A 16,102-nucleotide genomic window follows, 5' to 3' on the forward strand; every position below is an offset into this window, starting at 1 on the left:
TCGAGAACTATGTCGGGAATTTCGTCTTTCAGTGTATTGTAAGGCAGGCAGCAAGCAGAATGAACTGCTCCTAGATCGCAAACCGCCGCTATCAATGTAGTCCAATATCCGTTTTCAGTCCTATCTCGCCCCCCAAAAAAATATAATGCTAGGCTAATGTCACAATTTACAGCTCGCCAGACTTGACGATAGTGGGTCGCTTGCCGTACTTGACAGTACCGCTCTGTGAACCAGTGGCCTCCAGGGCCTTGACGACGTTCAATGACTGCTCATCAGCAACCTCGCCGAAAACGACGTGGCGTCCGTTAAGCCATGAGGTAACAACGGTGGTAACGAAGAATTGGGAGCCATTACTGTGAAAGTTGAGTCAGTAACCCGGCTCCCCCGTGTGTCTTTTTATCACATGTTCTGCGGCTAGTATTGCAGACATGAGGGAGGTACTTACGTGTTGGGACCAGCGTTGGCCATGGACAGCAGACCAGGACGGTCGTGCTTCAGCTGGAAGTTCTCATCGGGGAACTTCTCGCCGTAGATAGACTTGCCACCAGTGCCCTATAAGCGCTTGTCAGCGGTTGCCATCGGAATGTCCTGGGACAGGTTTATCCGTACGTTACCACGAGTGAAATCACCACCTTGGAGCATAAAGTCGGGGATGATGCGGTGGAAAGAAGACCCAGAGTAACCGAAGCCCTTCTCACCGGTGCAGAGCGCGCGGAAGTTTTCGGCAGTCTTGGGGACGACGTCGTCGAAAAGGTTGAAGTTGATGCGACCAGCCTGCTCTATTTCGCAAAATGAGTTAGCTTTTGGTTTGTTTTGTTGGCCGGGCATGGAATGGCGGGGTGAAGACGATGCAAAAGGTTGGATGGAAATTGGCATTCTATCAACCACTGCTCGATTGACATGTCCCCAAACGGAGTCAACTTCATCAACAGCATCGAAAATCTGGATATGGTATGCTCAGGGGTAAGAAGACAAATAAAATAAATGCTGCGTACCTTTGACCTCAGAGGTAGGCTTGCCGCCTTGCATGACAGGACCCTCCCAGGTAACGTCGAAAAAGCTGCCCACTCAGGTTAGCAAGGGATTCAAACAGCAATTGAGTATTCAGATATGGTAAAGGGGCAACATACACCTTCTTGCCCATGACTGCAGAGGTTACAGAGAAAAAACGGGTGGTTTGAAATCTGTTTGACGCAGAGGCAAGTTGAGGAAGAGAAAAAGATCTGGCGCCGGGAGCGCAGAGACCGTAGCGGGGTAGGAGGGGTCGAAGAAGAGTTGATCGCATTGTGAGGCAGCTGGAGGGGTAAAATGTTAGTGGCGGGAACCAGGACCAATAGAAACAGCAAAAGAGTGAGCAGAGAGCCAGAGTGGGCATTTGAAGGCAGACCCATGGGCTTTTGGACTGGGCAGTTGGCACATGCAGCAACAGCTCTGACTTTCTTTAGCTGGGGAACTCGCCGAGCTCTGGGACTTGTTGGCCTGACAGGAGTCTGGTTTCCCTCAGCAACCAGCCTTTAGAAGCATGTGCCGATTTGATAGCTCAAGATCTTGTGGTCTGGGTGAGCTCCAAGCATCCCAAACTGTACAGGCTGAGTGGTTGGAGCCGAACCTGACTCTGTGCTTGCAGCCGCTGCGGATTGCTTCTTCCATTGAGATTACAGGCGCTGCCGAATTGACAGACCCGCGATTTCCCGCAATTCCCGGTCATCACCATTGCTGAGCTCCGTTCAATGGCGATTTGTTGGTGAGCCATGGTTGCCCAGTAGAGTGGATCTGTCCAGATGCAAGAGCCAATGGTGAAGCATTCGATGCCCACCCATCGCAGCACCTGGTGTTGACCATGATGAAGGCGGCTTCTCAACGAAATGCCTTTGCAAGCATCAAGTCCCATCTCTGGCAAGGGCTTTGGCCACTGCAGCCAGTGATTCGAAAATGGTTTGCTTCCTGGCGGACTGCCTTTTGCAAGCGTCGTAGACGAGCATGCTGAAAGTGCCAGACATATGTGACGGGGTCTCATCGATGCTGGCCAAACCAGAGGGTTCTCTCCGTGGCTGCCGACAGGGACATTTGCATCGAACATGGACAGGAAAGAAATCACGTCACGTACCTGACGGCAAAGGCCCTTTCACTTGATAATACAATAGAAATACAAAGATTGAATGAAGATTGGTGTAGATTGGTGATAAGCGACGTGGTTGATGACGACCTAGCTGCAGCTTCACGGAAAGGGGAAAAGTTTTGGACGAGCAGCCAGGATTGATGCAAGCCTGAAGTCTCAGGTACCCGCCCCTGGAGCACCACTGCCGGATACAGAGCACATTCTACACCGGCAAACTCTCAATGGTAGCCAAACAAACCCATGATTTAAAAATATATGTTACAATACCGATGGCGATGTGTTACTAAACATGACAATAATTTTCGCGCATTTCGACCTGTTAGTATTCAATTGGCTCTGTTCAGTGCTGCAACTACCACTGAATGCCAACACTTCTTGTATCCGATCACGTGACTGTATCTTTCATCTTAGCTCCTTGGGGGGTCGCAATGTGCAGCCCGAGTGACCAGCTGTCCAGGTTCGGGTTTCCACAGTCCGTTGGACGGCGACACTTCCTGCCCTTGCGAATACCTTCCCCTTCATCCACGAAGCGAATTCCCCGTAGAAGTTGGTATCCAACCGGGCCACAGGGTCAAGTTTCATTTTCTGGATTTCACAATGGATTTAAACGATCTTAAGAGCACAGTCTCCAACCTGACCTTGTACGATCTCAAGGCAGGTTTCCGTAAAGCCCAAAATGGTAAGCGAGCCATATCCCGACCAACATGAGCAGCATGCTGATGCAATCTTGCTAGCGGTAATGAATTACACGGAAATGGAATCAAAGGTACCATCTTCAGACATGATCAATTGCACGAAGAGGACAATTTCACTAACGTCGGTCGCCAGGTCAGAGAAGCCACAAATAATGAACCTTGGGGCGCTTCGTCAACATTGATGCAAGAAATTGCCAATGGCACCTTCAACTAGTTCGTACCCCGGCCGAGATACTCCTCTAAAAAAAAAAAAATACTAATCAATCATCAGCCAAACCCTCAACGAAATCATGCCAATGATCTATCGACGATTCACGGAAAAATCCGCGGAGGAGTGGCGACAAATCTACAAGGCTCTGCAGCTTCTCGAGTTCCTCATCAAGCATGGCTCCGAACGGGTTATCGACGATGCGCGGGGTCACATTACGCTCCTCAAGATGCTACGGCAATTCCACTTCATCGATCAAAACGGCAAGGACCAAGGTCTCAACGTACGGAATCGAGCCAAAGAACTGGCGGAGCTTCTGAGCGACGTCGAGCGTATCCGGTCCGAGCGCAAAAAGGCGCGTGCTACAAAGAACAAGTACACCGGCGTTGAAGGCGGCATAACCTTTGGGGGCGGTTTCTCTGGTGGCAGCGGCAGCAGGTATGGTGGATTCGGGAGTGAATCAGCAAACTATGGCGGTTACTCGGGCGGTGTCTACGGAGATGGCGGCGGCTTTGGTGGCCAGCAGGATGGCTACCGTGAATCTGGCGGTGGTGGCAGTGGTGGTGCCGGCCGGTCTGATAGATTTGAGGAGTATGACGAGTTTGACGAAGACGACAGACCGTCAAGATCTACACGCAAGGCCGAGCGCACGTCCGCCAGGAAACCGGCAGCCGAGCCACCAAAAAAGAAGGAGCCTGAGGTTGATTTGTTTTCTTTTGATGACCCAGTCCAGAGCTCAGCCTCTGCTGGACCGGCCCCAACACAAACCTCAGGTCTGGCCGACTTGGCTGGACCATCCAGCGCTGCCGCCGACGACGACGATGAGTTTGACGATTTCCAGTCCGCGGCACCCGCAACCCAGCCAACTGCCCAACCCCTGGCTGCGCCTCTCACTTCGACGGCTACCTCGACGGCTCAATTCGCGGCACCGAAACCAGTCTCGGCACCTCAGACGGCCAACCTGAACCAGATGGTCAACACCTCATCCATATCACCCGCACCCAGCTCCAATGCTAACTCTGGCGTCAACTATTCTTCCTTCGCGACACCAACAGCTCAAGCTCAGCCACCTAAACCCACAGGCTTCCAACCGTCTGGTCCCAACTACTTCGGCGGCGTGCAGGCACAAGCATCCAACCCTGCTCCATCCAACATGTCAGCCATGAGCAGCATGGTGCCCAGTGGCCCAACAACCATGGCGAATATGAAACCTGTAACCAGCCCAGGTGCTAAACCAGCTGCAGCTGCAGGTGGCGATGCCTTTGGTGCTCTGTGGGGAAAGGCTAGCGCCGGCATCAAGAAGACGGACAAGACCACTGGCGGGCCTGCCATGGGTCAGCTTGCCAAGGAGAAGAGCAGTGCTGGTATCTGGGGAGCACCGGCCGCATCCTCTCAGGCGGGCGCCTCCATGAGCAACAACGGATCAGCATCTGGCGATCTACTGGGCTAAGTTTGGTTTGCACCAATCTATCTTGCTTTTACCTCGCATTTACTCACACCAAACTGGCAACGACCCTTAATATGAGATTGAAAATGCGGGCACACTACTTTTTCCGCAGCCAACAATTCGGAGTGATTGGCAGTGGCTATTTAAAAAAAAAAAAAGCACACATATTGGGCAAGCATGCTTGAACTTGGGACCCTAGATAGGCGTATGGCGCAACAAATTGATATTGATCAAATTATGGTCCCTCACAACCGCGTAACCGGCATCAATTGTTGACAGCGAAGACTCAGGTATCACAAATGCATAATCAGCACTAGATCCACCTCGAAACCAGCTTCTGCAAGCATCAAATGCAAGTTGGTGGCCAATGGTGACTGTTCGCGAGAGGAGACATCCGTAACAACAGACCAAAACCTGTCGTTCACCATCCCTTTCATTTGGCTACCCGGCCGCTTGGCCATACGTAAACAGAGTTCATGGTTCACAGCAACAGATGAATTAACCACGCCCAATCATTCAATTTTGTACATCCTCATATGCAGCTAGCAAGACAAGCCGAGACCCGAAGAGACGCGCTTAAATCTTGCAAGTGCAGCAAGGTCGTGTAAGCGCTGGCATTTAGTCCTTGCATGGGCGCATTATGATTGGCCAACTTGGCGGCTGCCCACACGAGCCAACGTCTCAGATATGCTTGGAGTGGCTTGCACTTACAAGATGTGAATCGTCGAGGCCATCGCGTACAGTTTAAACGAGGGCAAAAAAAACCGGGATAAATTAGCCGCTGGAGGCTCAAAATCTGAAACCGCGCCGGTTGGTATCCTATTGGTTTGTGTGGACGATAATGCCGTTGCTGCATTTAGAACCTAGCGTCGCCGCGCAGAGTCATCAATGAGGCTGCAGGAAGATACATGACTGCCACTCGGTATAAAAGAGTCGAACAGTTCTAGCTCAATTGACCTTTTCTTCTTCTCTTTTCAAGCCAAAAACAACTGTTTAAGAACAATCGTCCCTTTTCCTTTGTGTCTTTTTTTTTTCTCTTTTTTTCACTTTCCTTTCTCTATCTCTGGGTTCGGACTGGTATCTGCGTTTAGATCTGCGATTTACAGTGTTCCAACTTTCACTATACTTTTCGTCCATTTTCCACTTTCACTCACAGTACAGTACTTTGCAAAGGCTCAAAGTTCCGAATAGCCATCCATTCTCTTCAGCTCGACCATAGGAAGCACGCCAGTTCCAGCAAATCGCTCGCTTGCCACTTTTTGTTCGCTGCCCCGACTTACACGGTAGGGCAATCAAAGCTCAAGATTTCATCTTCTACTTCCTCATCGGCTATTCTGCCGTTTTACTCGAGGCATTTTCCGCTCTTTACAGCAAATTGCTCGTCTAGACCTCGACTTTCGCTAGAAATTCCTACTGCTACAACCGCCAAAATGACTGCTCCTCCTGCTCTGGGTGCCTTGGGCATGACTTTTACAGCTATGCGGGCCCTGCAGGCTGTTGCGCTGATCACCATCATTGGATTGACTTCCAATTTCATTTCGGAAATGGTTACTGCTAGTTATGTGCCGCCGTCGGCATTGGTCGGCACTCTTGTTGTTGTAAGTGTTCTTCCGTGCCATCTTGCGACACTTGATTCTGGTGCAGGACTAATACGATGCTAGGCTTGCATCACTGCCGTTTACACCGTCATCACGTACATTCTCTACTGGGACTCCATGCTCCCTCTTTTGATCTCCACCGGTGCCGATGGCCTCTGTCTCATTGCCACCATCGTGGTAGCTTGTGTGGTCGGCAAGCCCGTCAGCTACCTCTCTTGCCCCTCGCTCCCTGACAAGGGCAACACGGCCAACTTCATTCATTCTCTTTTCCTCAACCTCTCGCGCAAGGATTACTTTGAGTGGGCTGATCCAGACAAGGCAACCTGCTTCGAAATCAAGGCCGTCTGGGGCCTCAGCATCAGCCTCTGCGTCCTGTACTTTATGTCCGCCGTCACGTCGGCCTGCCTCTGGAAGCGCATCAAGGGCGGCAGCCGCCCTCCTCCCAAGGATTTCGAATGAGGGTACGGCCGTGGGGAGGCTCCGGCAGGGATGGAAAGGCCAGTAGCACCACCACCGGGTTTGCAAAGGCTACAGCGGGCAAAGAGCCTTGGTACAATGGCAATGGTTCACCCGGATAAGAGATATGACAGTGATTCTGGCAGCGATGACGCCGTCAGTATGAATATCCCTTATCCGGCTCGCGAGCCTCATGACGCATCGTTTCCTTCCCAGCCGGGCCCCACGGCGACAATTCGCGAGAAGAGAGCTCACATTAGGCCTCCTCCTCGACCTGTTGAGACCATTCCCCCGCTACCGCCTATGCCAATTGTGGTGCCGTCACCAAAGTCCCCAGTGGGCTTGGGGTTGGTGAACCTGCCAGCGGCAGCGAGGCCGAAGCGTAAGACTATCTTGGAGAGAATTGACGGATGGTGGGACTTGGGGTTGTTGGAGAAGAGACAGACTTTGTTTGGGAAACATCCGTGACAAAAATTAAATAAAATAGAACTGGGATACGGATTTGGGTTCAGGGAGGTACAAATTGTTGGTTATGGTAATGTTCTGGGTTAATGGCTTTGAGTTGCTGGTTTTGCTTTTGAGTCTTATGGAATTATACTGCGTATAATGGGTGTTGTAAAATGATGTCAAGTTTGAGAAAGATGTCTGTTGGTTGGTTGGCGTTCTGTTTTCAACAATGGGTGTTTAATGACGGGCAGATAGGATTGCTTTAATATTGACACCTTACATTTTATTCTCTTTTTTGAACCTGAAATAACTAATATATTTCTGAATGGACTGAATGACAAAGAAAAAAAAAAACACACACACATTATCGCAGATATAATTGCACAGTAACATGAGGCGGAATCGCTTACATTGAAAGGCGATAATACAGGGTAAGCTCGGTGGCAGCAACAGTTCGTTCCAAGGCCCAATCAGATGTGGCGACCGGCAACTGGAGACGGGAAAGTGCTGACAAATGGGGCGTCCAATATGAGCGTCGATAAGTGCAACGGCAATGTGAGATCAATGCAAAACATCCCCACTTCCTGTGAATTCAAGGCCCCCAACCAACCTCAGTCGCATCACCTTGGCAGACACTTTTCTCACCATCTTGCGGAAAGGAAAACGCGTTGACGGTCGCATTCATATTTGACACATGTCCCCTCTGCCCTCTGTGAAAGCAGAGGGAGCCGTGCGTACATCAAAGAGATGTCTTCCTCCTCAGTCCCCACCATGTCGCTCTTTCGGCAACTCATGTCCAACAGCAAGACCCGCTCATCGGGGGGATGTTGGACATGCAGAGTGAGACGCAAGAAGTGTGCAGAGAATCGCCCAGAGTGTGATACCTGCAAAGCTCTTGAAATCACATGCTATTTCCAGGATGAAAAACCAGATTGGATGGATGGAGGACCCAAGCAGAGGGCGATGGCTGATAAGATCAAGGCTGAAGTGAAGAAACAGGCCAGCCAGAGGAGAGACCGCAAATATCTGGAGATGTTGGAAGCAGGGACTAAGATGGTGAGCATAAGCGACAAGGACGATTCTTCAGCAAACGGCCGTCTTGGGAAGGACCCCATGTCTGGTGCTTCAGATACAGACCCGTCTCTTCGTGGCCACGGGACAGGCTCATCACCCGAATCAAGCAACACAAATGGCACCTCTCCTCCAGAGGCTCCGTGGCACAGTCAAGTTTTTGTGCGTCAAGAGGATAACGACAATGCTCCGGATACCGACCTGCACTTTTTAATGATATATCTCGACTACGTCTTCCCCTATCTATTTCCACATTACCGACCACCTGTTCTGGCTGGCGGTCGTGGTTGGATCTTGGATGTTTTGCAAAGTAACAGATCTGTCTACCACACTGCAGTCTCTCTGGCAAGCTCCTTCTTTGCCATTGTTTTGGCAAATGGTGAAAAGGAGCATGAGCAATGTACGATGCGAATGGTGCACCGACTTGAAAGCCAGCTCGAATTGGGACTCAAAGAGCTGTCCAAAGAGATGTGCTATATCAACGCCAGCAGGACCGGCTTTGACAAGCAGAAGGGCCTTATAGTGATGCAAAGTATCATTCAGATGCTCTTTTTCGAGGTCGCAACATCAAAGAAGGAGAATTGGCGAATGCATCTTGACGCTGCGATTGCTTTGTTCGTGCAGATTCTGCCCAAGGCGGATGACTGGAGAGTAACACTGCACGGCTTGTACAGCCCAAAATGGCCACCGCCTGAAATTGGCATGAGACGACCGTGGAGCACTAACCAAGCAGCCTTGCGCTTCTTCACAGCAACCCTCCTCTACATTGATGTTTTGTCAAGTGTGACACTTGCGAGCGCACCGAGATTGCACCAATATCACGACGTCATCATTCCCGCGTGCGAAGAATTCCACAGAAGTATCGAACCCGTCCCTGCTGGACCGTTAAGCATGAATGAGTTCTTTGGATTGCCTAATTGGATAATCCAACTTCTCGGCAACGTGGCCGCGTTGGAATCTTGGAAACGTGTCCAGAAACAAATGGGTTCCTTGTCAGCCAACGAGCTGGTGTCGCGGGGAAAGGTCCTTTCTGATGGAATTAAGACTGGCGTTGACATTCTGGAGAATCACCCAGAATTGCGAAGCCCAACCCAAGGAGTGTTCCCTCTACTGGTGGCGGATCCCGTGACGGGATCTCACGCAGAGGAACAACCAAGGTTCCAGATGATTTGGCTACTCGCAACGCTGAGTTACCTGAATGTGGTCGTGTCTGGATGGCAGCCATCGAGCCCTGAAATTCGCTGGTCCGTTTCAAAAGCGACAGTATTGCTAAGCTCGCTCCCAAAGGGAACTTGGTTACGAGCCTTGGCGTGGCCAATGTGCGTTTGTGGTTGTCTTTCACCACCAGAGGATGAAGACAAGTACCGTCAAATAGCACAACGACTTGGTGCTCTGCAAATATTTGGTACGGTGAAGGAGGCTATGGAGGTCATGGAGAAGGTGTGGTTTATGCGTGGGCAGATTGACGAGTCTTGGGATGTGGCACGCTGCATGAATATCTTGGGCCACGGCATCTTGTTGATCTGATGTGCTGCTCCATTAACGCGGCCCTGACGAACTGCTTTTGCATTACAAGAACACGATACCTTTGGGAGTTTTGTATGGATTATATCAATTGAATGGAGCGACTGTGCCTCTTCCAATGTAATAGTGCCGCTCCGGCCATATGTCCTACCCTTGAATCCATCTGAATGACGGTGTTACGGGAACCTGACTTGATTGCAAGAGCCGACAGTACAACCTGCCCAGTGTTGCAACCAGCGCACACGGTACAGCCACGCTTGCAGGCACATACTGTCGGATAGATAAGTCGCAGCAAATCGCACCAAGCCCGTAAATTTCCCGAGAATAAAACAATGTCTTTTCAATCAGCCGACCTGGGTTTTAATTCACGGAGCCATGATGAACCGATCCTTGCGCCGATGAAGTCCGCTGACCCGGTCGTGACGGTGGAAACTTCTTACCACACACGGATGAAGAGACACAGTGCTTCCGAGCCGCGCTTCCACCGTCGCACACAAACTCTCCAACTCCACAAACAGCACATCCGACCATGCATGAATGCGTGCCGCCATTCAATGGAGGACGATAACGGAACAGAGTCGCCCACAGAGCCTGGGCCGCCCCGATACATCCGCAGTCGCATCGCGAATGCGTGCGATGGATGCAAAGCGCGTAAAGTCAAATGTGACGGCAAATTACCTTGTGGTTATTGCGCAGGGAGACAGCGGCCTCAGACATGTCATTACTCACCACAACGGCGGCGAAGGCCAGCAAGTAGGCAGGTGTCAAAGAATGTGGACAACGGTGTGGAAACGAGAATGCCGAGAAATCGGTCAATCGGCGCGGAAAACGCACCGACAACAAGGACGAGTGCCTCCAATGCTCGAGTAGCGGACAGTGGACATGGAACTACTAATGGTGCAGTCGAACCATCGGCGGAAGATGACACAGAGGTTCCACGAGAAGCGCGGTTATTGTGCGATGCGCAAGGAAAGCTGATATTTATTGGGGACTGCGCCCCCTTGTCCTTTTTCCAGTCCGTTCGACAATTGGTGACGAGTCGTGTTGGACAGCATGCTTTTGCTCCTGAAAGCAGTCGATACTCGGTTTTGGAGAATGCGCCTGCTGGGTTTTCGACTAGAGAAAGAGCCAGTAATGGCATTGGAAGCCCTCCGGATGTGAGGAACCTTGATTTTGAGGCGGTTGTGACGAACTACCTCGTGGCCACGACAAGTTTAGCGGATCTGTTTGACAACTCGAAGCTGCTCAATGATTTGCTTCTGTGGGTGAATCATGAACAAAGATTGGATGATCTAACTTCGGTTGTCAATTACCTCGTTCTGGCTATCGGCAGCTTAAAGGATAATGAGCCGCTGTCCCAGGAATGCTTTGCATATGCCCAAAGTAAAGCATTTGCTACGTTAAGTAGCAATCTCAGTGTCGGAACGGTCCAAGCGTTTATTCTTATTACCATGTACATGCTTTGTACTTGCCAAATAAACGGAGCGTTTTTATTTTTCGGAATAGCTGCCCGGGCGGCGTACTCGATTGGCATTCATCGGACAGAAGTAAATGCTCGATTTGGCCCCGATGCTCACCGCCAACGGGATCGACTGTGGAAGAGGGTACGAACTGTGGACTTATTTCTCAGCATATCGATGGGCCGCCCGCCGTCTACTTCGGACGTTGATTGCACTGTGCCGTTTCGGAATGTCGATGCTAACGGAGACGAGACTCTCGATCTATTAAACGCATCTTTGCAGGTCCTCCTTATCACAGAGAGAATTGTGGTTGAGATTTATTCGAGACGAAAGATTTCGCTACAGCTTACGGAAGGCATATCGCATCAATTACGAGACTGGTCAGGGCGCTGGCTGCAGCAGTTGAAGGAAGTTATCGCTCGGACTGACCTGAGAAGCGTGGCCGAAATCAGCGGTGCTTGCCAAGTTTTGTCGTCGTACTACTATGCTGTCATGCTGGTTTCAAGACCATTTCTCATGTATGAGCTTGTTCGGAGATTGTCTGACAATCCATCCCTGGCGGGAAGGTCATCTATGACGTCTGGTAAGTCGAAGCTTGCGGATGCATGTATCGATGCGGCGAGTTTAATGGTTGATCCTATATTGGATCTAATCAACCGAGGGGTATTAAACGGTAGAGCGCCGTTGCTTGTGTAGGTTCACCTTCCACTAAGAGCATAAACACTTGATGCTAATTGATGACTGTAGAAGTTGGTTATTCGCCTCTTCTCTGGTTCTGGGTGTCGGTCTACTGGGAGGTTTTGGGCGCATATTAGAAAAGTATTGTCGCATGTCCATCCAGGCCCTCGACCATTTTGCGAAAACCGACAGCCACGCCACGCAGTATTCACTCATTGCTCAATCTCTTCTCATGACGGCCCTGGAGCATCTTGAGCGACGGGAACTACAAGAACGGCTACGAAGGACAGAAAACTCGAGCCAGCTATTCGGCTTGATGCCATCAGAGCCACGCACAACGCCTGGAGGTTCTACGCCTGGTAGGGATATCTCTCAGCACACAGGCCGAAGTCCTTTGCCGGCCACATTCAGAGAACGGGAGCCGCTGGATCGGTCGTTTTTGCAGCATCAGGGGGTACAAGGAGCTCCGTCTCCGAGATTGGCCGAGATTGATTCGGCCTTTTTAGGATTGACAGAGTCGTTGATGCAGACGCCGGATAACAATTATTGGAATGGGAATGTGGGAAGCGATGCGGATGCAGGTTCGGCATTAAACCTGTTTCCGCTGCTGGAGGCTGGGGGAGGGATCGATTTGGCGCATTATTTCTGAGTCATTGTCGGTCTTTTTGTTGGCTAGATGTCTCGGTTTATTGCCATGTGTCATGTTACGATTGAATGTCTATCACTGTACAAGAAGACTCCCATCCGCAAGGATACGGCTGCGTTTGTTGCTTTTCGCTGTCGAGGTTCGGTGTCGGATATCATGGTGCAGGATCCGAACTTCCGAGGCCCAGAGACATACATATACATGCAGCCCCACTGAGACGAGGAGACTGTTTATAGAAGGAGATTTACGTATCAACGATTTTGTTGAGTAATGGATTGGTAACGAATATTAGATGTATACTGCCTGTGTTTGTTGTGGACGGAATCTTGCTGCAAGTAACTGCCTTTAGGAAACTCTTTTGCCGACTCAAGCCAAAGCTTGTATGCATGATATGGCTCCAGCGCGCAACTGCAACATACAAGTTACACACGCGAGATCGATGATCAGTGTGCAATGAGGGACACGCGTCCGCCTTGTTGAACAAAGCATTGCCCCATTCAGTTCCGATTATCACAATCTACGACCAGGTACGTCAATCTCGTCGAGCGACACGTCCTCTGCGCAATGCGCATTTTCTGACTCCAAACCCTTCTTCTGCTCCTCCACTGCGACAGGCACAATAACATTGTCCTCGGAAAAGTAGAGACTATCCTTTACGTGATAAACCAAAGCCCAGACAATCCCAGCAATACCCAAGATGTACAGCCTAAACACACATTAGCTCGAGTATTCCGTGTCAAGAAATGCATAAAGCGCAACATACACAAGCTGCAGCGTAACCTGGCCCAAAAAGCTGACACCCTCACCGGCCATGATGAATGAAATCATCATACCAAGCGCCGAATAAAACTTAAACATGCCGGCCACGCGTGCCAATATCCCAGGATCATTCGTCGTAGCAGAAAGCGTGTACTCGGTGCACATCTGATACCCAGAGTAAATCGCCGCAAAGAGAACGTAGCATGCAAACAGTCCCGGCCACTGAGGATCAGTCCAATCTGCTCCAGCTGGTTTCGTCAGCGAGTCGACCTTGTTTACTCGCAGCCAGCCGATGAGCCCGGTACTTGCTCCAACGGCAATGGTGCCCATTATTGAGATGCCGATGAGACCTCTTGTTCTACGTGACTGGACGTATTTGCCGTCGAGGATGAGGACCAGGATGGCGGGGACGAAGACCTGTGTGGCTTGATAGGCGAAGTTGTTGACGGAGCGTGTGCGCAGGTTGAAGTATTTGGCTGTTGATGTTAGTTGGTTCCGGAAGATGGTGGAAGATGGTTATGGTAGTACAATTTACGCTGCTCACGAGGGCGAGTGCCATCTCGCAGACGAGTTGGGCTGGCGCTGTGAGGAGATACTTGTAGTCGCACATGACGGCTACGGTGCCCTTTAACTCAGGCCAGAACTTGGCGGGTTTGAAGATGGCAATATGTGTTCCATCCTCCCGAACGACTTTCTTAGGGTTGACGATGAAGAAGAGTGCGATGAAGATGGCGCTTGAGTGGATGACGATAAAGGTGATGTATACGGGTGTTGATACACCGACTGGTTTTTTCTGGTCGATGGAGAGGCTAAGTGAGACAGAGCTTCCTATCATGGCGCCTATACTTTTGAGAATCCATTGTATGCTGATGTACTACTGTTGAGTTAATATTAATCATCACCAATAGATCTGTGTATTATCGTACCAATCCCTTGTCTTTCTCTTGAGCATAGCTGAACTGTACGTATGCAGCAGCAGTCCATAGAAAGCCAGCGGTCAATCCTAGTATCGCGCCTGAGAGGAGTGCGAACCACGCATTTCCAGTTCGATCGTAGTACCACAGCCCTCCGACATAGCAGGGATAGCCCAAGGAGCCAATCATGAGACTTAGCTTTGGGCGCAGGATGTTGAGAATGGTGCCGCCAAAGAGGCCGACTAAGGCGAATAGGCCGTACAGGATGGCATTGGTCTTGTTAGCTACGTCTGCTGAGGATGGCTGTCCGCCGCCGGCGCCGAGGCCGGTGAGCGCGGTGTAAATGCCTGGTAGGCATAATAAGATGCTTCAACAATTAGCAGTATTCTCAACATGAGGAGTGGGGAAGTAAAAGCGTCTTACCATCCTACTACGAAGTTTTGTGTAAATGGCCTGTATAAACTGAATTTTGATGCCATGGCTATTTCTGGCCAATTGCCGGTGGCGTTGGAATTGAGACCGGAAACATGCTCACGGCTGACGAATTTGCGTATTTTAAATATATTACTCTTCTGTAAGACATGGTGCGGGACCAAGGTAACACGAATAACGCGAACAAAGTCAAAGCGTTTGGGTAGACATGTTGGACAGAGAGTGCTGGCTAGCTTCACCGCTCGAAACTCGCATATATAACCTGCATTTGAGGGTTCTTCCTTTGGGCCGATGAATGGAGAAGTGTACCAGACAGCGAAAATTGACTGTTAATCTGCTGTTGGCAGTATGCACGGTTCCGATTTGGTCCAGTGTAAGCATCACAGGGACACTTTTTGAGTCGCACAAGCTACGGAATCAACAAAGTCTGCGAATGGTTACCCTCTTGTAAGTGGCCAATTCTACATTCAGTCCACTTGGTCCGCTTTTGAACCTGTCGAGCTAGGTTACATTAAAGTTGGGACCACTAATAACTTATTAAAGGAATTATCGAAGGCTGGAGAAGTAGTGGTTCTTGAAAGTGAGGCCAGGATCTTGGTCGACAGACTCGACACGATTTCCCCGCATGCTCGGACCTCTTTCACACCAGAAATAGAAACTGGAGCAAGTGCCGAAGTAACCTTGCGTCGGTCAGGAATGTCCAGACTCCAGGCATTGAACGTTTGTACCGAGTGGTTAGAACGAATTCAATGAGCTTTGTAAACACTGATTAATCGAAGCTATTCGTCGCTTGGCATCCACCTCAACATGGTTCCTGGTGGATTTGTACAGCAAAAGGTTGTTCCCAAAACGACGTGACGGACGATTTTAGGTGGTAGTCTTTGCCCGTCTAAACATGTCAGAGTCTTCACAGGTTCGATTATAAGACTCTGTCAGCACCGCCACCCCGGACCGGTCTTCATGACTTTCAGAACTTTGCAATTGACTCACTGTTGTCTGAAGCATATGCCCAAGTTGGTTCCTTGAAATCATGCAGGGGTTTGGTAACCTTCGCACAGCAGCATCGCACAATGACGGACTGGTCCGGCGGCGGGTTCGCATGGTCTACGTAACGGGTTTGGTGAAATACATGTGGCAATTTTATGGCAGTTGAAGTAGTACATAGGAGCTGTTTTCATATTGATATCCATTTAATTTGCGACATCAGCAGTGCAGTAGCAGCTATCGCTTGTGTGATTTCCCTATGCAAGTCCACTTCTTAGAGATCGGCGTCGCCCTCGTCGGGCCTGCTGCTGCTGGGCGGTGGAACGTGGATGTGCATCAGCCAGGCGGCTCTGTGTAGTTGAACCCCGTTGACTCTGATTGTGCTGGTTGTGATCTGAAAAGCTTTTGGCGGCGGCAGAAGTGCCCCGACAATTTCTGAATCAGCACAGTCTAAAAACGATTCTAATAAGCGATAATGAAGGAATGTTCATGATAATTCTTCCTTTTAGATGTGAAATTAAGATACCGTGATAGAGGATGAAGCTTGATGAGGATGTCAACGAGCGACGACAAGATGGAATGAGCTATCGATGTGTGCTTTATTTTACATATTTTTCTCAAGACGTGAGTTCAGTATCCAAGACATCACCATGATATGCCATCA

General features: G+C 50.1%; 6 protein-coding genes across 6 annotated transcripts; 4 read left to right on the forward strand and 2 right to left on the reverse strand.

Moving 5' to 3' along the window:
• Window positions 1–166: 166 nt before the first annotated feature.
• On the reverse strand, window positions 167–1,285 carry VFPPC_14491 (cytoplasmic cyclophilin; the record flags this gene model as incomplete). The annotated part of the gene is made up of 5 exons (XM_018292259.1): window positions 167–353; window positions 446–552; window positions 610–779; window positions 996–1,060; window positions 1,131–1,285. 5 exons carry the CDS (start codon window positions 1,283–1,285, stop codon window positions 167–169), a joined length of 684 nt encoding a protein of 227 aa, XP_018140479.1.
• Window positions 1,286–2,716: 1,431 nt separating this feature from the next.
• VFPPC_08821 (epsin-3) lies at window positions 2,717–4,472 on the forward strand (the record flags this gene model as incomplete). Its single annotated transcript, XM_018287463.1, has 4 exons — window positions 2,717–2,798; window positions 2,854–2,885; window positions 2,948–3,027; window positions 3,086–4,472. 4 exons carry the CDS (start codon window positions 2,717–2,719, stop codon window positions 4,470–4,472), a joined length of 1,581 nt encoding a protein of 526 aa, XP_018140478.1.
• A 1,427-nt stretch (window positions 4,473–5,899) lies between these two features.
• VFPPC_08820 (membrane-associating domain-containing protein) lies at window positions 5,900–6,526 on the forward strand (the record flags this gene model as incomplete). Its single annotated transcript, XM_018287462.1, has 2 exons — window positions 5,900–6,067; window positions 6,131–6,526. 2 exons carry the CDS (start codon window positions 5,900–5,902, stop codon window positions 6,524–6,526), a joined length of 564 nt encoding a protein of 187 aa, XP_018140477.1.
• Window positions 6,527–7,741: 1,215 nt separating this feature from the next.
• On the forward strand, window positions 7,742–9,568 carry VFPPC_08819 (C6 transcription factor; the record flags this gene model as incomplete). The annotated part of the gene is made up of 1 exon (XM_018287461.1): window positions 7,742–9,568. One exon carries the CDS (start codon window positions 7,742–7,744, stop codon window positions 9,566–9,568), a length of 1,827 nt encoding a protein of 608 aa, XP_018140476.1.
• Window positions 9,569–9,897: 329 nt separating this feature from the next.
• On the forward strand, window positions 9,898–12,352 carry VFPPC_16396 (fungal specific transcription factor; the record flags this gene model as incomplete). The annotated part of the gene is made up of 2 exons (XM_022429016.1): window positions 9,898–11,711; window positions 11,773–12,352. 2 exons carry the CDS (start codon window positions 9,898–9,900, stop codon window positions 12,350–12,352), a joined length of 2,394 nt encoding a protein of 797 aa, XP_022284197.1.
• Window positions 12,353–12,859: 507 nt separating this feature from the next.
• Window positions 12,860–14,501, reverse strand: VFPPC_08818 (membrane transporter; the record flags this gene model as incomplete). The annotated part of the gene is made up of 5 exons (XM_018287460.1): window positions 12,860–13,055; window positions 13,113–13,584; window positions 13,637–13,982; window positions 14,035–14,389; window positions 14,446–14,501. The coding sequence occupies 5 exons, from the start codon at window positions 14,499–14,501 to the stop codon at window positions 12,860–12,862; spliced, it is 1,425 nt and encodes a 474-aa protein (XP_018140474.1).
• Between the last annotated feature and the right edge of the window lie 1,601 nt (window positions 14,502–16,102).

Source organism: Pochonia chlamydosporia, chromosome 6, assembly GCF_001653235.2.
Source record: "Pochonia chlamydosporia 170 chromosome 6, whole genome shotgun sequence".
In the NCBI taxonomy this organism is placed as follows: Eukaryota; Fungi; Ascomycota; class Sordariomycetes; order Hypocreales; family Clavicipitaceae; genus Pochonia; species Pochonia chlamydosporia.